This window comes from Lineus longissimus, chromosome 7 (assembly GCF_910592395.1).
Source record: "Lineus longissimus chromosome 7, tnLinLong1.2, whole genome shotgun sequence".
Classification (NCBI taxonomy): domain Eukaryota; kingdom Metazoa; phylum Nemertea; class Pilidiophora; order Heteronemertea; family Lineidae; genus Lineus; species Lineus longissimus.
This window is the reverse complement of record NC_088314.1, coordinates 6035538-6058477: the sequence shown is the minus strand read 5'-3', so window position 1 is coordinate 6058477 and position 22940 is coordinate 6035538. Positions and strand designations below refer to the sequence as shown.

Genomic DNA, 22940 nt, shown 5'->3' with positions numbered 1-22940 from the left:
TCTGTGATCCTGACGAAGTCGGAGGATAATGCGCTTGGCCAGAGAAGCGAACTTCGCCCTGAATTCCTCAGAATGTGGGAGAGAGGACAAAACTATTCATTGAAAGATTCTGATTATACACCCAGTAATGTTGCATATACGCAATAATGTTGCGGTCAGTGAGACTCGGCCATCTATATAATAAAACAGCTTTTTTACGATGGGCAAATGGCTCGGTGGGTATTTACAATCATGGAGCAGTTTCTCTGTATCGTTTCGCTGGATCAACGCCAATGACCTTCCTTGATGACAGATTGCTTTTGCAAGTCGGAAATACCACTCTGGCACCAACATTGCTGTGTTGACAAATCAGACCTTCTGTCTTAATTTCCACATAATGACAATCACAGCAGCCTTTGTAAACCACATAGGCCTACATGTACATCATACAGGTATTTATCTCTAAATGCCCGCAGCTTTACAATAGATCTATTGGACACGGAAGTTTGCCGTGTATTGTTTTGGAATGCTTGGTTTATATAGATTTTGTGCTCGACTCGTGGATGATATTTTCAGTTTCGTTTCGTGCAGTCTCAAAGGACTAGAGGGAAAACAGACAACTTTGCCTCGCTGATACAGTGGGTGGACCGTTTTCAATTTCACTTTCACACTTCAGCCAGAACATTGCTTCATAAATAGTTTATCAGTTGACTTGTTCCTTAAACAGATTCTGGAGAGTAACAGCCAGGTTCTTTCAAGATAGTAACATGGACCCTGATTCCGACGCCCAGCGGACTTGTGGAAAATGCGTGTCTCTCTGTGTGTGGAAAACTTTGCTGATGTTTGTGACTCTATTAAGTACGGTACGTACCCGTTACCTGGTTTATACTGTATATATGTTTGGGGATTAGATTTAAAGAGACACCGAAAGCAAGGTTGGTTCTCAAAATGACTTTTCAAACGGGACAACTGAATCCATACAATCCTGGGTTGGGATTGATCGGCCCAAAGTGGGACGCATGGCCATTTCGTGGAGGATGTGTAAAAAAGGAATTATAATGACGAATGGACTGCCCGGGAGTCTATATAGTGTAGCTGCAAAAGCGCGTCCTCACCAGTTTTTTTTTTCTTTTCAGGTCGTTGGCCTTGTCGTGTGCGCGGCTTCAATATGGGTGATGGCTGACGATTCTTTTGCCGAAGAAGTCCAGACCGAGGAGAACATCAATGGGATCCGGACGGGAGCCGTCGTGCTCCTCATGGGCGGTTTCGTCGTCATTTTGATCAATGCAGGCGGTTTAGGAGGCACATTCTTTCGCCGCCCAAAATTGCTGATTGCGGTGAGTTATGTGTAGTGTAACAAGCTCTTCGGGATATTTAGTTCCTTTTTGTCATCCTCATATGACAAGGGTTTTTCAATACACTCCGCTCCCGATATTTTAAATTTTCTTTTTTGTATGCAAAGGATCCTTGATAAGTCGCTGTTCTTAACCTCCTTTTGATATCACTTACGCCTTACTCCCACCCTTACTCCCTCCCGACTACTTTTTACGAGAATAGTTTGCACTTTTTTACCTAATCCGACAGCATGAAGTGAGACATTGGACTTGACAATGTTGTCTTGAAAACTGCCAACACCGACCTCCAATCCCCGTGAGACGCAAGTCATTTCACAGCGTGTTCATTTCAATTTCCAGTATTTCATAATGGTGCTCATACTTCTGGTACTGCCAGAGCTGGCCCTCATTCTATGGTGTTTGATTCGCCGGGAAGAGGTAGTCCAACTCATTGACAAGGTTATCAACAGAAACTTGGGCGATTTCGTCAGGGATAACGAAACCCACGCAAGAACTTTTATGGTCAACGTACAGTCAACAGTAAGTCCCACATTCGACATTGTGCAAAGCATATACGACAGTAACAACTTACAAAGCCAATAGTCACAATAAGTCTTTTGACTAATCCGATATATGAGTGAAGATTAAAAAAACTCATCAGCATAGTAATGGTAGAAATTGTCTTGTCGTGACACGAACGCCTGGTCCGGTTGTTAGAAAGCATGTCAGCTCATAACAGCATGCTGACATGTTGTTAAATGTGCATTGATGTACATGAAACAATGTGTCAACATGATGTTATATTTAAAGCTAACGATGCTTTCCAACAACCGGGCTGACGTTTGTACTAGTTCCTACAGTTTTTTATTGGTCAGTATATTAATGCATGTAATCATGGTAATGGAAGCAGCGGATGTAAATGTTGAAATGATATATGTTTTTCTGTCTTCAGCTCCATTGCTGTGGTGCACAGGGCATCGGTGACTACGAAGAAGACCATCAAAGGGACACCTGCTTGAAAGAGGATAAGGTATGTTATCTAGGCCAGAGCACAGTTGTTAAAAAACAAGTCTTGTCACTAAAGCTTACCCTAGTTTACCCTAAAGTTACTCGGGCCTGGCGCTAGAACGTTCGGGCTCGATTCATACTGGGCATGCGCTTCAAGGCCCGAGATCCGGTTCTTAGCCGAAGCGCGACGCAAGAAATCGAACGCGCCAGTCGAAAGGTAGAAATGATGGGAAAATTCATTAGCCGTTTCAAGGTGACGCTATATAGGCATACAGTAGGCTTAACTTGTTATTTTGCAGACGCTTTATATTACCGGATGCAAGGAGGCCATAAAAAAGATGTTTAAGGAGAACATCTTTATCGTTGGCGGTGTTGAAATATTCCACCTTCTGATCCTAGTAAGTAGACAAGGATAAAACTGATTTCGCACTTTCGCCGTCGATGTGATTGCGCCCCGGCAAAAAAATGTCGTCAGGTGATGGATATGGCAAGCCAAAGCGGAATTTATTCAAGACTTTAGAATTACCATTCAAGAAGTTAAATATAAGTTCAAGAAGGAAATATATGTTCAAGACTAAAATATGTTCAACCTTGAATCAAATGTTTTCAACCTTGAATAAAATATGTTCAACCTTGAATAAAATATGTTCAACCTTGAATAAAATATGTCCAACCTTGAACAAAATATATTCAACCTTGAACAAAATATATTCAAGACTCACGTGACCATATTCAAGACGCACGTGACCACAAAATTGATGACGTAGAGCGTAGAATCTGTGGTACTTCCGATGCGTTCTGTTTCACGACAGGCATTGCGCATTTTGAACCTATAATTTGCCTGATATGTCTGTGAAACATGTATCGACTCTGACATTCACTCGGCATCCATGTCATGATGATGTGTAGGATTACAGTACATGTCAGGTGTAGGCGGCTAGGTACGTGTACAACCATGTGTCAAAACCTCGTGCGAACAATTCGAGCTCCGAAACGCAACACAAGTACCATGGGTTCGGGAAAGTCCGGACGCGGGTTCGGGAAAGTCCGTAAAGCATCAAAACATGAGCAACTACGTCATCAATTTTTGTGGTCACGTGCGTCTTGAATATGGTCACGTGAGTCTTGAATATATTTTGTTCAAGGTTGAATATATTTTGTTCAAGGTTGAATATATTTTGTTCAAGGTTGACAATATTTGATTCAAGGTTGACAATATTTGATTCAAGGTTGACAATATTTGATTCAGGATTGAACATATTTTGGTCTTGAACATATATTTAACTTCTTGAATAGTAATTCCACGGTCTTGAATAAATTCCGCTTTGGCTTGCCATAGATGGATGACCATCTAATGCTTACAACCACTGCTGGAGGAGTAGTGTATAAGAGTGGTGCTATCAACTTTATACATTTTAATTTAAGATCTGTCACTCGGCTCATTTTGGGAGAGACGTATTTTGCAAACTTATAGATATCTACAACAAAATATGCTCAATGAGTAAGCTTTGCATAATTTTGAGCGTTTTTTCTATGTTCCACTTCTTAAAGTTAATTATTTGGTTCCTAATACCACCTTTATTAATTCTTGATTATACCTTTTCTGACGACATTAAAATAGGACATCACAGTGACTCGGCTATAAAAAAAGATACGAATCGCCACATTCCTTCCTCTGTATACATTCCCCACTCTGAAATACCTAATGACTTCTCTATATGGAGGGTGTTATTGCTCTTTCAGATTATCTGTATGGTTGCGGCATATAAAGTGTGGCGGCAAATACTTAAACCTCCGAGAGACAGGACAGCCAGTTACCGGGTGGATTATGAACTAGAAAAGGAGGAAGAAGAGGAGGAAGTCAAACCCTTGACAATGGCGGAGATATCAAAACGCGGTGTAAGGGAGTCATTGCTCAATCAGATTATCAGTAAATATATGGGGAGGAGGCAAACACGGAACTATTCGAGAGACAGGAAAGAGGAGGAAGACGAACCCTTGGCAATGGACGAGATGTCAACTAAGTCATAATCGGGCAGCTAGGATTTCGAGCAATGATCAGCACAGAGCCCCCATCCTTTGCAGCACACCTCATGGACCATGTCGATTTGATCGGCGTTGTGCGTCAGTCCAATTGTCTCGTCTATCGGCGCTATGCGTCAGTCCTGAATTCTCCTCATTCATGACTGCCGATCTAAGCGAATGCGCTGCGCAGATCGTGCAAAATCGCATGAGTGCGCAGGGGGCGTCAAATAATACATTGGCTCGGAAGTCAACCTCTGCACCGTTTACAGGGGCGCTGCATGCAGCCACTCACTGTTGATATTTAAAAAACGAAACATTAAAAAACAGAAATGCCCCAAGGTGGAGGCTGCTGGGAAGTTGCACAAGTTCGCTCATTCACAAGAAGGACACGAATCAGTTCTGAAGGCAAATCTTCATCATTTTAATGCGTTTCTGTATGTATAAAATAACACTGTTTTCATGAACATGCTTTCTACGGTCCTACATGTATTTTGATCCTCTTGTCTCGTGTCTGCAGCACCTTAAGTCAAAGGAGGTGGACAGTTATTCTTAGCGATGTCATCGATGGTGTATCCATTGGTAGCATTTATCGACCCATTTTCCATTGCGTACTCTGAAATATAATACATGTGATACGAATCGGTGCCTCCCTAATTTATTTTCATTTTCAAAGGCCTGTGAAAACAGGTACATGTAGTTTGTAATCATGCAGAACTCCCAGGTGGCGGACAGATAGAGTCGACGTCAAAACAGTGCATTCGGTTTCGCAGGTCTATGATCAATGTAGCAATCTCTTGAAAAGAATGGTTTTTGAACTTTAGAAAAGTCTTTTATGATTTTTCAGCCAGAACCCTTGAGAGATTATTCAGGGAAATGATAACGCGTTAAGGTCTTTCACAAACTGAAACAATTTAGGGGTTTTGCATTTCTCAAAAAACCCTATGTAAGTCGTGGTTCATTTCTTAGAATAAAAAGAAACGAAAAACATTCTTTAAGATTTACCTATATTCTCCTTGCTGCAGTTCGTCGTCTCGCAGCCTAGGTTAAAGAAGTAATCCAGAACATTCAGTTTGCAAGAGGGACTCAGATTTTGAACGGGTTCATCTGGAAAGAGATTAAAGGAAGGGGAGCTTGTATGGAAAAGGCGGCAATAATAACATGCAAAGCAGTGTTATCGTTCAAATTCATCTGTCTGGTGATTCATATTTCCATTCAAAGGACCGGTTGGCATGCCACACAGGCCATGATTTGTTGATAGGGGAAACAGAAAAATACGTCAATCTATCTTCAGCGTTTTCAACAATGAAGGGAAACACTGAAAAACGGAAACACTTACGACACACCGGCTCATGTAAAAAGGGATGAAGTACTGGAGGAAGAAGACAACCGTTAAATGCTGGAACTGTTGGCACATTATCGAGTCGGGCGTTAAACTTTCATACTTGGGATGGACTGAAATCGACCTGCTGCGACTAGGTTTGACCGTAGAATAACTAATATGATGTTCAAGACCGACGATATAATGCACTTACCTCTGTCGCATTGGCATTTGATGGCGCCACACGCCGCTGTACTGAAAGTGCTTCCCGGACAACCTGCAAGCACGGAGGGTATAACGGTTAAGATGGAGGACTATACGCTCTCAGCAATAAAGCTATGTATATTTGAGCTTTTGAAACACAAATATGCACCCCGTAAAGTTTTGTCAGCGAATTCAAAAACTCTGTATAGGTTACTTCGTCTGAGAGAATCTAAATAACCATCAGAGGTTTTTAGTTTGCATTTTACCGAAAGACCTAAATAGAACTCATGGACTGGACTCCCAATTAAGATGCTCCTATTCTCATCAGGGGAGGGGATAAGGCCGATCCACTGCCTCAGAGTGTATTGAGAAGTAGTCTTATACATTTTTTTGTATAAACTTACAATCATGATTGCTCGAAGCGGCGTTCAGCACCACCATGCATAAGAGAACTGCTGTGATGGTCACGTACGACATCTGAAGGAAAGATGGGTGCATTTTAGGAGAAAGTCAAAGGATCGGCTTTACCTCGCACGCTGCATGAGCATGCTGACCGATACTGTCACACAAGGAACAATTCGATTACAATATCAGAGTCGCCCTGTCCAAGCGCAAATATAGCCAACACGCGAGGAAGATACATGAGAAGTTGCCGGATCAATGTGGTCGCGGATCTCTTCACGACATTCGATAGTGTGTGCGACAGGCTCTAGATAAAAGTAAAGTAGACTAAATTTACCGGAATGAAAGTCGGAAAAGTTGAATCCTACCTCTGTTCTGTTGATCCTCTTGTGTTTTCCAACTCGAGAGAATGTGAGAAAGGCGGGCAACGCCGGGTTTTATTACCCAGTGGCAGCGTCCTGTTGTGGGGACTTATGGCCTAAACCAATCTCGTCTGCAAGAAATATTCTTGCACAGACCAAGTGACGCACCGTCCAGCTATATCTGTCAGGGTGTTCGAGGTCAGTTTCAAATCTTGAAATTGTATCTCCGCATATTAAAAACAATATGATTCAAATCGATTTAATTGGCAATATTCAGATGATGATCGAATTAGAGATGGAGTTGGCTCTTGACTTTCGAATTTATTGATAATATCTTTTATCTTCGCGAGAAATCCAATGAAAACGCCATCGGATTCTTCTTGGATACTTGTAATTATAATGATATCATCAAGTGAAGTTTTAGTAATGACGTGTATGTTGCTGCTCCTGTAATATTTGGTCATATCACTACTGATAACCACACCTAATTAGTAGGCCCATGGGCCAATCACGTCGCGCCATTTAAGGCCACGTGTGGTAAAAATGATTTTCAATAACATATGCGAAATATTTACATAATATCTTGATAAGCCGTGATGAAATTAGAATGTCAATCAGACAGAATCGGTGACTAAACGAACGAAAGCGTCCTGCAGACAAGTATTTTTTATTGCAGTGACGTGCAATGTCACATTATAGCTGCAATGAGCGATAAGAGAAAGATTCTTTTCTAAGAATCGGACATTACTGCGATGAGCGACAAAAACCAATCGCACTGACATCGCGATATCAACAACGGCGAAGTCCTGGTGTACAGATGTAGAAATTTCCCCCCAGAAAAAGTGCCCGGCCCTATTATTGTAGTCTCAGACTGACAGATTATGGCCCTATGAACTTTCAATATATCAGAGATAAAAGCGCATATTATACATAGAACAAAAGATAGGTCACTTTTTCCAAGGAGACACATGATGACCTTGGTTTCCGTTTATGCTTGCACGAAGTCAGCTTCGTTTAGAGTGACTTTCTGACAAGATTAAGACACTCTTTCCAGGAGGACACGGAAACATATTACACCCATCAAGGACGCCGGCACGAAATCAGCTTCGTGCATGTGTAGAGTGACTTCCTGACAAGATAGTGCTGTTTCCACGGGGATACTGATACATTTTACACCCGTATCAAGGTCTGATCGGTTTCGACGGTCGGCTTTATTTGTAGAGTGACTTCTTAAGATGAGACACTCTTTCCAAGGGGACGGTGAAGCATGTTACATCCATCAAGGGCACATCGGTTTCGATGCTTGCTCGAAGACATCTTCGTTTATAGGTTGGCTTTCTGACAGGACACTCTTTCCAATTATGGGACACTGTACATTTTGACACACATCCATGGACACATCGAAACCAGTTTGGATGCTTTCACGAAGTCAGCCTCGTTTATCGAGTAACTTTCTGATGACATGAACGACAAAAAGCAGATACAGTGTATGTGGTTTAGACTAGGTAACCTCCTCCCCACTGTTACCAAGCCGCGGAGTGACTGAGTGGAAGAGACTGCTCAGAGAGTCTGTGTCTACAGTTTCGCCAAACTGCGCATTATAGTCTGACAAGTTGAAGGCGGACGAAAGATTCGAAATTTCAAAAAAGCAAATTCTAAAAGCTGTCTTCATTATTCAAATATACGTTTCTTTATTTAGTATAGAATAACACTGTTTTCATGAACATGATTTCTACGGTCCTGCATGTATTTCGCTCCTCTTGCCTTCAGTTTGCCAGCAGTTTACACCAACTGCACGTGCTGGTCATCGGGGTAGACGCCCGCTGCGATGTGGTCCGAGTCTTCTGTTTATGCTACGGGGCCAACTCCCGCAAGCCCTACCGGTGTATTAACAGGGCAGTTTCCATCAACCATACAATCGATATTGCACCCATGAGTTTCCTTGTCATCCCTCGCCTTTTGTATTTCTTTCACTGAAAAAAAGACAACAACGGGACACTTTTTTCTGAACGCTTACTTCAAGGCGAAAGTATACGTTTGTGAAAATGCTCATATCTGATATGGGCCGATCGCAAACAGCAAATCAGAACCCGATCTTAATTTGAGAGACAGTGCAACAACAGTGGCGACCATGCACCGCCGCAAGTCCTGCGGAGGACGGGAGAGCATCAATTTGATCAAAGCGTACCGATATATTATGCTTATTCTCGCATTGTTTTGTTTCACATCTCAGTCTGGCTCAGACGGCCCGAGTGCATAGCAGCCCTTCAATGGCTACAAAAATCTGATCCACATTAAATTTGAGCTACGAGCGAGACCGGAGAGATTCAAACATCTTTGCCGCAAGTACAGGCACCTGCACATCCCCTTTATTTTGAGCTATAAAGCGAGTCGAGACGTCCCTTTCTAATTATTCATTGACAAACATTTACCTATCTCGGACCTTTTGTATTTCGTCTTCTCACAATCGATATCAAAGAAGGCAGCAAGAACTTTCGCTTTGCAACTCGGGCTGAGATTCTGGAGGAACTTGGCTGAAAGGCGAAGACAAAGACATTTAGTTTGCGGGATGGCGCGTGAGATTCGGGAGGAGTGTAGCTGATATAGACTACATGACAGGAACATTGTATTCAATCTATTGGATGGCGATTTCTGGATGAGTGTAGGTAAAAGGAGAAGACAAGAACATTCAGTTTGAGGGGATGGCGTCATATTATTCGGGTACTAGTGCAGATGAAAGGAGAGGACGAGAACATTCGGTTTTTTGGATGGCGAGCGATTCTGGAGGAGTCAGTGCAGCTGAAAAGAAAGGGCAGGAACATTCATTTTGCGGGGTGGCGTGACAAGACTCTGGAGGAGGAGCCGTGAAAAAGGAAGACGAGAACTTTCAGTTTACGGATTGCGTGCGATTCTGGAGGAGCATATTTTTATAGCTGAAAGGAGATGACTAACAAGAAAGAGAGTATAAGCTTGATCGGTGATGGCGCGCGTCGATCATAAATGGGCAGGGCAGTTGAGGAAGTGCTGGATTCATAGCCAGAAAGGCGTTTTGAAATAGATTTAATCCTTTTTTTTCTCTCAAATAAATAATGGCAAAACTTCTAAAGCCACACTGAGCAGATGAGTGGAGTGAAATATATACTTACAACGGTTACATGCACACTTGACTGCGTTGCACGTCACTGCCTCAAATGAGCCTACCGGAGAACCTGTAGTGAAAAAGACTTCATTCTTGAGGAGCGTATTTTTATAGCTGAAAGGAGAAGACTAACAAGAAAGAGAGTAAGCTTGATCGGTGATGGCGCGCGTCGATCATAAATGGGCAGGGCACATGAGGAAGTGGCTGGATTCATAGCCAGAAAGGCGTTTTAAATAGATTTAATACTTTTTTTTCTCTCAAATAAATAATGGCAAAACTTCCCAAGCTACACTGAGCAGAAGAGTGGAGTGATATATATACCTACAACGGTCACTTTCACATTTGGTTGCGTTGCACGAGCCTACCAGAGAACCTGTAAAAAAGACTTCATTCTTAGAAGTAAAGGTTTTTGAGGTATCATTGAAAAACATTAAAAGGTAAAGACGGAAACCGGGAATGGTTTTCGAGAGCCTTATTTTCACTAGCCATACATGTCAACTCAAAGAATCATCACGCCAGTTTTCTTTCTTGGGTATCTTGATAGGTGCAAAATTGGTATGGCAATATGCTCGGTACCCATTTATAGACTCCCGCGGCAGTCCATTGCGTCATCCTAATAGGATCTCGTTTGGGTGAGGGACGAGGCCGGTCCACTGCGTCCGTAGTGTAGGTATACCCATTGGCCAATTAGCTGATATAGTGTAAAACATACGTGTACTTACATTCAAGTGCGTTACCACCAACTGCTACCAGTGCCCACATGCATAAAAGAGCTAGGACAGTCATGTGCGACATCTGAAAGAAAAGACGGGTGCATTAGCAGGAATTTTGATGCGCAATCGAAAAAGATGTGGCACCTATGATAAAATATCCTCGTATAGCAAATATTTTCCATATTATAAGTACTCCGCTCTCGATCGATATTTCGATATTTCTGATATGACCCAGGAATGAAAAGACCTGAATCCCCGGATTGTGCGGCATCCGGAGCGACAAAAATCATCGTTCACGCTGATTACTGCGACAAGATTAGAAAGACTTCAAGTTCTCGGCGATGATGAAAAATTACCTTCTTCGGCTCTGTTGTTCCTCTTTTGTTTCCCGACGAGCGAATATGAGGATGACGGGGGCATCAACGTCGTTCTTTATTACTCGCCCGCGACGCCCCTTCCGGCAAAGGAAAATCTAGAAATCTGATTTTAATCGATTTAATTAGTGAGATCAAATTGTGACCAATAGGAGATCATTGGCTTGGATATTCACTCAATAATGATTACAGATTCCGGATACACTTGTCTATTGTTTATACTTCTATGCGTTTTTACCCTAGTCCATAAACAAACTGTGGTCCAATTCAATTTTGGAGTCAGGTGGGTGACGCTCAGAATCTGCATTGATCATCTCCATTTAGAAAAATTGATTGAAATCTAATCAGCTTTTCTGGCTTCTTTCCAGAAAAGTCGTTAGATAACTTTTAATTACACATGCCGACTTATCGGCGGTGAATATCATTCCTAAAGTCTCCTCCATTCAAGAATGGATATACGCACAACGACGGTGGATCGGCATTACATGGACTCAAGAAATAAAACTCGTCTCCTTTGGGCAAAGTCAGTTGGCGATAGATATGGGCCGAAGGCGAAAGATACCAAGCCGCATAGTGCCGATGTTTTACAAATTATAAAGCCGGGTTATAAAGCCTCTAGTGTCAAGATGCCAAAAGATAGTGTGTCAACAGATGCTGACGCCAAATTACCAATAATAATTGGAGAAAATGTTATCAAAAACCGACGATCTGATTGCTCGAGGACTAATGGGCGTATCCCAAAACGCCGACAAACAAAACAATGAAATAAAAGGATGATCGGATTTCCAGTGACATATCGCAAGAGATTCGATACAACAGTCGACTCCCCCCTTCAATCAGACTCCCCAGACAGAAGAGAGTAGGCCTACATTCGTAATCCAGCTGATACCTCCTTTATGGGATGGGGCTGACGAGGCCTTTAGTGACAATATGGTTCCAGTCTACAGCTACTTTGTTTATTTTAGCAGAGACACGGTTCAAATAATTTTGTACGAATTTTAAAACAAAACAGTAAAATGCATCTTCCGACAAGTCCATCCCCGCGGCTGCAGGCCCGGAGACGTTGTGAAACGGAGGCTAACGTGGAAAAATATCTATTTTGAACCGACGCAAACGACAATGAAACAACGTGCACTTTTTTCCCTGGTGTGTAGTCTATTCTATATGTAATTACACGTGCATAAATGTAGGTAAAATGTAAAGACCGACGAGCGAGAAAAAAACATGGCGAAGGCTTCGCTATTTGACGGTTTTTTATAATTTTGTCGCGCAGTTTCTGCCTAAACGTAAGCTATCTAACCTTCGACATTGCGTCAGGTTGTTGCACGACTACAACAAGTTGCATTGTTAGTCTATGCGCTGTAAATGTTTGTTACTGCAGTTGAATGGGAGCATATTTAGTCCGATTGGTAAAATTCTTCGCCTCGGTGTTTCTGATCTAAATGCCCCTGTCCTGTAGCAGACGAATTTTTGCCAAGGGTCGCGCAGGCCATGGCACGTGTCGCCATTGTCCTTTGATCAGTAATGATTGATTTCTCAATACTGAATTGTAAGGACAAGGTTCATTTATGCCTCTTTGATTGGCCTGAAGTGGGGATGTTTTGTCAGGGTCTGGTGAGCCTTGTTCTTCCACAAAAAAAGAGAGTAACTGTAAGGCATAGTAATCATGTAATTGATTGATTGAATGAATGATGATTGACTGCATTTATAATTGACTGGTCGACGAAATTGCTATATATCAACAATTAAAAGTCCTAGAGTCAGGCCCGGTGATTGGTGGGGGGGGGGGGGAGCCATGGTGAAGTTGGCAAAACACCATGTAGGGCCTAGATTATTTTTCGAGCAAATCATGGTGAAACACAATTTTTGGTGACGCCTTCCTTTCGGGCACTTGGTTCCTTTGCTTGCTACAGAATAGCCTAGTTCTCTTAGGTAATCATTGGCCTGTTAGTTATGTCAAGTTGTATTTGGCTTTCAGAAGTTGATGCTGCAACATGGATTTCATTGAAGCTTGTCTGGAAGAGATTGCACTTGAAGGTCTTGATGGTATGTTCTTAGATTTTTAAATGTTATTCCGATAAGTATGACATGGGTTACTGCCCATATTTATCATTTCATAATTGTTCCTCAACATCATCAGACACTGTAAACTGTTAAGTTTCTTGTAAATATTATTTTCAGGTTGCAATTAATATTTCACAAAATCGTCACATAAAAAATAAAATATTTTCTGGTGTACCGTGTTTCCTAGACCATTATCAAACTTAATGCCTCATTTATGTCATAAGTTACGAGCATTATTTTTCAGGAATAACCTTCCAGGCCCTCTGGTTGCGCCTTGAGCACAGAAGGACCAAGTTTCCACTCCGCATTGATGAGAAATCTAAAGCCTACATTTGGCGTGGCATAGCAACTTGCAGTGATGTAGATTTCCATGAGCTACCAAACCCAAGACCTCCACTTCGTCTTTGGAAACGAGAAGATTATTATGATGATGAGTCGGGCATGCATTATGAACCAGTAAGTTAGACTGTTCTGTAGTAAAGTGCTGTTAATTCTGTAACACGGATCATTTTTACATGCTGGGGTGCTGCATGGTCCTGGACAAATCCCCAACCTTGATTACAGAGTCTGATTTTAATTGGTGTTCTGCCAGTCTGGAATATTTGAATCAAGACTTTTCACTCCCAGTCCCAAAGCATTGACATTAGTTCCTAGAAGCTAACAAGTTGTTGCTTCAGCAGCACCCCCTTTGTAGCTTTCTGACCAATATAATTAGCTTATTGGGTTGCCAAGTTTAACCAAATTTTCTGTTAGTTTTAGAACACCAATCGCATTTTAACTGCAAAACACTTATTTATGAGTGCACTCTTTTCATAATGATTTTAGGAGGATGATGAGCTTCTTGATATCTATCCCATAAAGATAATCAGTGAGGATGGCATAACAGGATCCTGTGAGACCTTCCATTCCAGGAAAAATGTGACAAACCTGGTCCGTGATAGTAGTGGCAATGCACTCATGCCTTATGGAGATATCATGAAGAAGTAAGTAGAAAATGTTATCAAAAGTATCCAGAAGAGATGTGTAGAGTTTTGTCCATGTCAATGCCAAATTGTTAAAATACCGTCCCATGAACTTAAGTCTAGTAAAAGGACCATTTGAATCTTCTTGGTTACTCATAATCTTAATTCATTAGTAGAATCTTTTTTTCAGGTGGGGCAGTCAGTTCGTGATGGTTGCAAGTCAGGCCACACGAACCAAATATATCCTGGGGGTGGATACAAACCCCTGCATTATCAATCTGTTCAACAGTCTCCAGTACTGTATATTGGAACGAGTTGGCAGGTAATACCATTTTGTCCGATTTCAGACTTCATGTGGAATCTTCTGCAGTGCAGAGCATTGATAAGATGAAACAGTAATGCATCAGTAAATGAATGCTGAATACCCCTTGAGGAATCAAGACATATGGTTCCCTGTTGAAGAACATTGATTAAACTATATTCAACTGCTACATGGGAAGTTAGAGTGCAATACCAGTCGAAAAATCAGCACCTTATTGGTCAAGTGCTTGCCATCTTAGAATCAGAAAGAGCACATTGTCACTCAATTATCATCTGTTGATTAACTACCGGTAGTTGTTTTCTTCCAGAGCACGTTATGAAGGAGCAGTTGCCGTTGGGAAGGATAGTTTGAATGTGTTCAATGAGAGTAGCAATAAAATGTTCTATCATCGTAAACTTATGCTGGAACACAATTTGATTACAAAACAGGTAGTGAAAACAAAAGTTCGAAAGTTAAAGTTTTGGGTTTATAAGTTCATTAAGTTCTCCCCTAATTGGTTGTTCATATTTTGTAAAGTAAGCAGGATATCACCACTATAAGTGATCTTATACTTAATTTGCAAAAGGAACAGGGTCATACTTCATGTGATGCCTGAATGAATGTCATCTAAATGATAAAACCTTTTATCTCTTAGAAAAGTTAGACTATTTTCTGCACTTTCTGACAAATTTCGGCCACTCGCCTATCTTGTGCTGTGTCTGTGTCCTCTTTTCAGTACTTTACCATGCGTAAACCTATCGCAGTTAGTGCCCCCACCCATGTAAACCTGATGCATTTACATCGTTTCTTCGTCGAGTACAAGTCCAAGGTGACCATGTCTGTCGAGCGAATCATCGACTTACTGATGCAGGCTCCAAACAGGATGGTAATTTTTCAAGACTTAAAGGAAGAACTGGTAAGTTGGTTGAATACAGAACGTGCGGATGTTGTCATCACAGGAATAATGCCATTTTGCATTTTGTGTGTCAAACTTACCTTATTGACCCACGCGTTGCACTTTGTCGCCAGTGCAACAAGGACCGGAGTGGAGTGACTGGGGTTAAATTATGGGGTTCACTGATTTACAATTTCAGAGCACCACAAAGAAAATCTTTAAGTTAGCTACATCCCAGGCCAACTTCAAAAAGGAGCAAATGCCTATTTCCTCGATCTATCCTGACATATCCAATGAAGAGAAATACACGAAGTAAGTGTCTGATTTTGGTTGTGAGATCAAAAAATGATAAGCTCAGCTTATCATTTTTTGATCTGCTCCACTCTCAAGGGTTTTGGTATCTTGACTAGGGTTCAATTCCATAAGTCAAACCAAACCCACTGGATAGGAGCCGATTTCTCTTCTCAAAGGCCCCATCATCAGAATTTGGTACCTAGCACTTGATAAGATGCTCTAATATAACTTCTTAGTTTTTATCAATTCTTCCTTTCACGTATCATCCTCCTACATTTTTATCACTTGTATCAATTTCTAGGAATGGTGGGGAGCGGTCAGTAAAAGTGTTGAAGATGGTCAAGCGTTTTAAACTAGAGGAGGATGATATACCCGAGGAAGAGGGTGATTGCCAAGGTAAGGGCCATTTTCTTATTGAAGGGCCTGTCGGTTTGTCAGTTATTTGCTTGTAAGCTGTACAAGGCCTCGGATCTTATCGTGCGTTGTTTTATCTGGATTTTTTTGCATGGCAGTTAAAGTGTCCTTTTCCCACCATGCAAATATTCCTTGAAATTCTGTTTTTGTGGGTAGTGAAAGTATTATTTGTGTTCCCACAGTAGGTTTTCACCACTGTAGTGTTGTTATGGAAAGACAACTATACTCCATTTTACGATAGCAGTTGGCGCTGCGCTCAAAACAAGCTTTTTAAAACCAAAATTCCACTTTAGATGTTGAAACAGTTGACATCGTGCGCGATGAGCCAATCCTGAACCAAGCATACAGATTCGTTGAGAGGTTGGGCCCTCAGGGCTGTGAAATTGAACAACTGGCTAAAGCATTTGGAGTCGGACCCCTCGATGCCCGTTTGATGATGAGTAATCTACTCTCAAGGGGTGTGGTTTCCAGGTTTTTGGCAGAACGAGGCAGGCAAAGGATTCAGCGGTAAGAAGTGAACAAACATAAGGGTAGTTGTAAAGATAGGGTTGTAAACTTCTTCTTCCTGTACTTGGAGGCAGTCATCATATTGACAATGTCCTGTTGCATAGTAGTCAGCTGTATTAAGCACTAGGCTTTGAGGCTCCTCGACCTGATCTGCTTCCTGGAGCATTTAGATTCAGGTAGGCTATGAGACTGCTGGACTAGATCAGCTTGCAGGAGGTTTTAGATTCGACTAGGCTCTGAGGCTGCTCAACTGCATCAGCTGACAGGAGCATTTACCATTTTGCTAAAAGTGTAGAATCGGAAGCATTTCCTTTGCAGTCCTCATAAGTTGTGATTGATCCTTTCCAGCTTTGTCGCTTTTGTTCATGAGAAAGACTGCAACTACCATAAAGATATTGAGAAGCATAAAACCACTGTTCAGAAAATGATCAAGTCGGTCAAGGATGAAGAAGAAACAATTAATGGTGAGAATCCTTCTGATTGATAACTCTATCGTGGTGATGAATAAATCATAGCTATTGCAGATATGTTATGTCTGATTGAGAATGAGCTAGTTTATCTAGCTAATTATTAAACTATCTCTCAAAGAATTTTTTTCTGTTAAATGTGAAATTTTTTCAAACTGGTAAATATTCACATCTATTATAGTTCGTGTTTTTGGGACAGTGCAAGTTAGCGTAGCCAATGTTGTTACAGTAACTTATATTAGAGTTCCTTTTTTTAGTGGCATTATAGTTAGAAAATGTTGTTTGTCACGAAAAAACACACCTGTCTTACAGTGTCATGTTAAACTGAACTCATTTTGTTTAGATGAAGACCTAACAGTTACGGACGTTGATGTAATTCCAACCGGAGCTGGCGGTGATGTGGTCCTCGATGTAACTGCCAAGACAGAGTATTCTATCACTGAAGGCTGTGAGCGCACGATGTTGGATTACATGGAGAAAAAACAAACAAGTCTTAGGCAACCATCGGGAAAAGGTGAGACTTGATTTTAACCCCAATCGGTGCTCAAATGTTGCGGCACAAAGCAGCAATGTAACAGTGTGCATGCAAGTGAGGAGGATAGTGGGGTTGCGATGAAAACAATATTTTGTGATCAAGTGAAGAACTGAAGAAGATGGCTTGGTTTGTTTAGAGAAGATAGGGTTGGTTTTGAAGTACTCCCCATGAACCCCATGGGCCCCTACAAAAAACCATGAAGGACTGCGCCCACTGGCTGATTCTTTTAGCCACAAGCTCTTTGTTTTATAACACTTTTTTGTACAGGTGTGGTCACATCGAGGAAGATTCATCGGATGAAACTGTTTCTTGATACTGTTGAGGAACAAGGAGTGACCGATAAGATCCATCTCCAGAAAATTGTGAGTATTGAACACGTAGATTTTACACTTGTTAGGGAGATTCTGCACATGGTGGAATTTAGTGGTGCAGTGTCTGAGAGTTGGATCTAAAAATATTTGGTTTGAGTGTGCAGGGTCACAGTGCTGGCCCGGTTGTTCAAAGCTCCGCTATCTGCTAAGAGTGACTTGATGGTTGCTAAACCACCGTTGTCTTAGTGTGCCACCAAGTTTGCTCCGATAGGCTTAGCTGCCGCTTTGCCACCGCTGATTTCTGAATTTTTTGTAGATTTATGAGAGCGAGTTAAAAGATGGCAGCACCAGCAGAATGTGTCGTAAAACTCTGACTCGAATGGTGAAAAACTTGGCTGCTGAGGGGCAGATCAAGGTCATTAAGACACTGGTTACTGTTGGTAACAAAGAACAAAAGGTAATCCCTATTTGAACCTTTGCAATGAATCTATCATAGAGAAGAGATTCTTTCCCATTTTGCTGGATTTTTGGAAATTTTTTAGGGCATAATTTGTTGAGTGAGAGTGACCCTAGATAATTTTTTGCACTTTAGAATGCAAAATGACGACTCCATCAGGCCAAAAGACCTTTTAAGATCCAAAAAACTCTGATAGAAAAGCTGTAACTACTCCTCTTAATTTTTTCCTGTTGGTCTTTATATCGATACTTTCTTTTGTTTCAGATGGAGTTTGTCTGCCTGAAGTCTGTCTCACCGAATGACCAGCGTATTACAGATGCCATCCATCGCGCCAAGAAGAAGCTGCTGCAGCAAAGGGATAGCATCAAGGCGGAAGTGAAAAGAGAGTCTGGGGATGAGGCCTGCACCGTAGGCATTTTGATTCTGGCTATGATCATCTCAGTCCATTGTTGTCGTCATCTGTCACTTATTTGCAAACAAAATGACCTGGAATGTTGTAGTTGTACAAGTCATTTATTGTACTCCTAAATCAAATCACCTCACACACCAATTTTCTGTTTGAATTTAATTTCTAGGGCCAACAAATGGCTAAAAAGTGCTTTTTAATATTACCGCATCAAGTCAATGTTCAGATTTTCTTTTCAGAATGTTGATGACAGTTTACCTTCAGGAAGCAAGAAAGCTCAACCGAAAATTAAAATGATCTATAAACAAGACGCGTCGCGTGCTTACGGCCTCGTGCCAAGAATGCGTCGCCAGGAAATCCTACACAAGTATCTATTCTACCTGACGCGTAGCTACAACGGTACCATACCAGGGGGCTTCACCGCGTATGAAGCGTTTATGGACCAGACCCAACGTGAGCATAAAGTTGAGCCGGAGGTCTATTGTTCCGAATTAGACTGGCGTCGCTTCCTACCCCCGATTCCAGTTCACCACGGTAAGCATCAGGAATCAGTCCCTTCAGAAAACAATACCATGATTACAGATAAGTGAAGCCTTTCAACAAATTGTTATCAGTAAGTTCATGATGTAAATTGCACCACTTCCTGCCTCGCATTACCGGTTTATGATTTCCCTTCTCTTCACGCAGGGTATGGAAAAGGTTGGTTTTACTTGAGTGATGCATTGACAGTCCTCCCATTGCAACTCCTATGCCAGCTAGTCAATTTTCCTTACATCATAGAGGAGTTGAAGGAATACCTAGCCGACCCCATCAAGCGATACTACCCAATGTGCTGCCTCCCACCAACATTGTTTGCCCAGCTTACATATAAGAGGAAGTATGTGTTTGTCATATTTGATGAGTTGATAAAGAGGCTGTGTTACCAGGGGTTGCTGACAATTGGACCACAAAACGTCTACGCAAAGGAAAAGGTAAATTGACCTGTAATAAATTCAGGAAGTGGTGATGCATTGTGAAGTAAGAACACTCTGGGACCTCCCATGGTGGTCACTCCCAAAGAAGGGCTATGCACATCTGTGGTTGGGGTCGGTTTGTTAAAAGCATGATCTACATCAATGATATTGTGCTCAAAAGAACGTGTAACAATAAACTATTATGTGTGTATTTGATGAAAGGCAAATTATGGCAAAATATTAACTTATTTCTTGTGTTTTATTTTTTAGTGCTTTGCCTACATCCATTTCAATGCAACTCTCTACGACACTCTGTCATCAGAACCAGGCTATATGTGTGTGTCTGACAAAGAATACCCAGAGAAGGTTTACCAGTTCAGAACGAACAGTGATATTGCAGCTTATTGGGCAGATCTGGAGTATATAGCTGTTAACACATCACTGGGTAGGGACATTTGTCAAATTAAAAAAGATGTTGTCTATGGGTCTTTGACCGATATTGTTCCAATCAGTTACTGTTGGATAAAAGTTGTTTTCTCGAATAGAAGATTTGGTTATAAAAATGTATACTGAACTCTATGATCTAGCCGTCAAAGGAAGCTCAGAAGCTCTTCCGATTTGAGGTGACGGTGGCACAAATTGTGTCCTGACCAAGTGCCTGACTTTCAAATGGGGTGTTTTTTGAAAAAGAGTATCTTGAAAGCCTTATCAGTATTGGGCCAGTGCTTTCAGGATGATTGTGTACAATGATCAAGCTCAAAATATCATAGTGAACCAGATTCTCACATTACTCTCATAGCTTGCTGTAGTGCATTACAGTATGAGCCAGTAGCCACTTGGTGGTTTTCTGAGCCTTGCTGTGTCATTGTAATGAACGAAAAGCTTTATACATTTCTCTTCTAGGAGTGAGGAGCTCCCGCGGTGCAGAAGAGCAGTTCAACTACAGAACGCTCCATCTGACGAAAAGGCTACAGGACTCGCTTGTACGCAAGAAGCCAAATGAAATTGTGGACAATGGATTCCTGCCAGGTGATAGAAGGGGAGCTGCTGGCCTGGATACCATCTTCTTCAAGTACGCATCTTTTTTTGTGTGAAAGGTCATTGATACAGGTTTTACCTTTGCATTGTCCACGGACTCTCATTAATATAGCTCTTTTGGAAATATGGAACTCTGCCATTGAGTTCTTGAATAAACAGCTTGGGTACATCCCTCTTCAAAACTCACTTCAGATATTTAGGCTGTTTACTCTCAAATGAAATTACAATTACATTTAAGAACTGATCATTTTTAGTAATATTTCCTGTCCTTCTTTACAACAGGAGTTGTTATGCTTTAATTGTTGTCAGAATTCATGCCTGGAAAATTTTGTCCCGTTAATCATGCATATCGCAAATTTTATGTTGTAGCCACAGAGCCCAGAATTGGTCCTGGCCATACCTTAAAATTCCATTTCCCAGGAAAGTACCAGGGGTCAAGACAAGTGTTTTGGTGAAGAAACTCCGAGAGAAGTCAAAAGGTTTTATTTTTTTGTTGTATTTGTCTGTGAGCTGAAATGATAATGATATCATTAAGATTTCCAGTCCAGGTCAATTTCATCCACAAAAGGTACTGTATTTTATCGGACCGCAAACTGTTACGGTCACCTTTTGGCAATTAAGTCCCTCAGTGTCCATTGACTCTCCCTTGAATCGTGTTTGTGTTTGTCCTATGCATGGGTAGAAGATATAAGGTAACCTCAGTTTAATGTCTCATTCAAAAGACGAAGCAATGTAAGGTCTGTTGCTCAAAGACACCTCAGGGGAAACGGCAGGAATCAGTCTGAGCATTAAGCCCAGACCTCCTGATTATGAGCCCAGTACTCTGGATTGGCACTGATATTCCTCTTTTTCAGCCATCCAAATTTCGAAGAAAACTGTTAGTGATGCAGATAAGGATGGAGGGCAGATGTCTGTGATCCAGACCAAGCTGACCAAAGAGAAAGCAGCAAGTCGCAGAGGAGGCAAGGGTATAAAGAGGAAAGCAAAGACGGCTCCTGGAGAGGAAGTGCCGAGGAAGGTCAGGAGACAAATGCCGATTATTGCACAGAAGGAGAAGAAAAGATGTACATGTATGTACATGGCTTTTGATTTTCCTAAGGTTACACTCAAAAATGGTCTACATGTATCCCAAGGGGTGCCCAATTTGTTACTCACTATATCATGCAGAAAGCTTTATATCTAGTGTCATAAAGATGTTTTGCTAATAAAAAGATTGATTGAAACAACTTTGGGGTTTGTTCAGACATCAGTTTTATCAAGTATATATTCTCTGATCTATAATTGTCTTATGCAAGCTTTCCTCTGTTCTTGCAGCGGGTCGTTTAAAGGAGGGTGACAAGGAGGCTATGAGCATGATGACAAGGGAGAGAGTTATTTGGAGTCCACAGGAAGACTCCTTGGTGAGCTATCTCTTCCTCTAATTTGCAGATGAGCCCCTCTTGCAGTGGAGTGGTTGAACTTGCACAGAATTTGAGGCTCAGTCACTGTTGATTTTGATGTCATGGCAGGTTTGACTTCAGATGCATGAAAGGTTGATTTCGACATAAGTCAAATTATTGTTAATCAAGTAATCTTCATGACTGTCTATTGATGCAATTTGGGCGACGAATGCAAAACAAACCTTATCACCTTGTCTATCATCGGTTATTCCAAGCCATCTTTTGCATGGAATGCAAGTCTTCTTGATCATGTTTCTGATTTATTAATTTCAGTTGCTTCTGATGAAAGTTGCCAACATCTTCCTCGGTCGTTATGCAAGCTCTTTGTTGTCATGGAAACATCAACGTGATATCTTGCATGAGACATTTCCAGAGGTAAGAACCCTATAGATTATAGAGTATGTGCTCAGCGTTGCTTTGTCTTTTTCAGTGTTCTCTTTGCACTTGGAGGTATGATTCTCCAGGGTCCTACTCCAAGGTGGGAATGAGCATTTTTGTAGGCGCTATTCAGGTTATTGGCTTATATCATGATCAAGACAGTCGTATGTAGTTCACTGCGTGAAGAATTCTTACTTCATCCTTGAAAAACAGATTGCAAAAGCTTCTCATGATTCACATTAAACCATCCTCATGGGTCTTGTCATCTTTAGGTATCAAAGGATAAGTCATCTGCAGCTTGTCAGCGGCGGCTGAATTTTCTCGTGAAAAATTACGATAGCCGGGTTACAGTCGATACATATGCCAAGCAGGCTCTTTTGGACAAGGTAACTACAGTATTGTGGTGTTGGGAATAGTGGAAGTAGAACTAGATACAGTAACTGTAGATCACAACATTATTCAATGGTCCCTACTGATTGGCTTGGGTTGTTGCTCCACCAAGGCGCGTTTCTGCCCCTCTTGGCTTCATGAGGTTGGCTGAGGTTGACTTACATCTGGACTGTTCGAAGTTCCCATGTTGTAACTGTGACCTTTAGTTTAACAAAACAATCATCATGTCAGAAGCAAGTAACTTCTGGTATCTTCAGATATTGCATGATCT

At 41.5% G+C, this 22940-nt stretch overlaps 4 protein-coding genes across 8 annotated transcripts in view; 2 read left to right on the top strand and 2 right to left on the bottom strand.

Annotated features, from left to right (window-relative positions):
* Positions 1–342: 342 nt before the first annotated feature.
* Positions 343–5471, top strand: LOC135491149 (23 kDa integral membrane protein-like). The gene is made up of 7 exons (XM_064776834.1): positions 343–431; positions 707–842; positions 1116–1316; positions 1674–1853; positions 2266–2343; positions 2621–2719; positions 4065–5471. The coding sequence occupies exons 2-7, from the start codon at positions 747–749 to the stop codon at positions 4350–4352; spliced, it is 942 nt and encodes a 313-aa protein (XP_064632904.1). The 5' UTR covers positions 343–431; positions 707–746; the 3' UTR covers positions 4353–5471.
* LOC135490937 (uncharacterized) lies at positions 4868–6729 on the bottom strand. The gene is made up of 5 exons (XM_064776521.1): positions 6639–6729; positions 6273–6345; positions 5879–5941; positions 5349–5450; positions 4868–4959 (listed from the first exon to the last, which is right to left on the bottom strand). The coding sequence occupies exons 2-5, from the start codon at positions 6343–6345 to the stop codon at positions 4868–4870; spliced, it is 330 nt and encodes a 109-aa protein (XP_064632591.1). The 5' UTR covers positions 6639–6729.
* Positions 6730–8319: 1590 nt separating this feature from the next.
* On the bottom strand, positions 8320–11089 carry LOC135491513 (uncharacterized). Its single transcript, XM_064777440.1, has 6 exons — positions 10841–11089; positions 10494–10566; positions 10097–10144; positions 9779–9841; positions 9065–9166; positions 8320–8605 (listed from the first exon to the last, which is right to left on the bottom strand). The coding sequence occupies exons 2-6, from the start codon at positions 10564–10566 to the stop codon at positions 8481–8483; spliced, it is 411 nt and encodes a 136-aa protein (XP_064633510.1). The 5' UTR covers positions 10841–11089; the 3' UTR covers positions 8320–8480.
* Positions 11090–12058: 969 nt separating this feature from the next.
* The window catches only part of LOC135490807 (general transcription factor 3C polypeptide 1-like), an 83540-nt gene continuing 72658 nt past the window's right edge, over positions 12059–22940 (top strand). For 3 of the 5 annotated variants that reach the window (XM_064776328.1, XM_064776324.1, XM_064776329.1), the window contains exons 1-24: positions 12059–12144; positions 12837–12904; positions 13167–13378; positions 13748–13905; positions 14075–14206; positions 14514–14634; positions 14922–15101; positions 15280–15392; positions 15676–15770; positions 16082–16295; positions 16644–16759; positions 17106–17276; positions 17565–17659; positions 17925–18065; positions 18330–18473; positions 18711–19005; positions 19159–19442; positions 19695–19869; positions 20328–20496; positions 20832–20941; positions 21317–21532; positions 21777–21862; positions 22175–22276; positions 22552–22665. In XM_064776328.1, the coding sequence (XP_064632398.1) occupies positions 12853–12904; positions 13167–13378; positions 13748–13905; positions 14075–14206; positions 14514–14634; positions 14922–15101; positions 15280–15392; positions 15676–15770; positions 16082–16295; positions 16644–16759; positions 17106–17276; positions 17565–17659; positions 17925–18065; positions 18330–18473; positions 18711–19005; positions 19159–19442; positions 19695–19869; positions 20328–20496; positions 20832–20941; positions 21317–21532; positions 21777–21862; positions 22175–22276; positions 22552–22665 (3495 nt within the window). In that variant the 5' untranslated portion in view covers positions 12059–12144; positions 12837–12852. Of the gene's footprint in view, positions 12145–12369; positions 12408–12836; positions 12905–13166; positions 13379–13747; positions 13906–14074; positions 14207–14513; positions 14635–14921; positions 15102–15279; positions 15393–15675; positions 15771–16081; positions 16296–16643; positions 16760–17105; positions 17277–17564; positions 17660–17924; positions 18066–18329; positions 18474–18710; positions 19006–19158; positions 19443–19694; positions 19870–20327; positions 20497–20831; positions 20942–21316; positions 21533–21776; positions 21863–22174; positions 22277–22551; positions 22666–22940 lie in introns of those variants that run through there. The other 2 variants (XM_064776327.1, XM_064776325.1) reach the window with 2 other exon arrangements.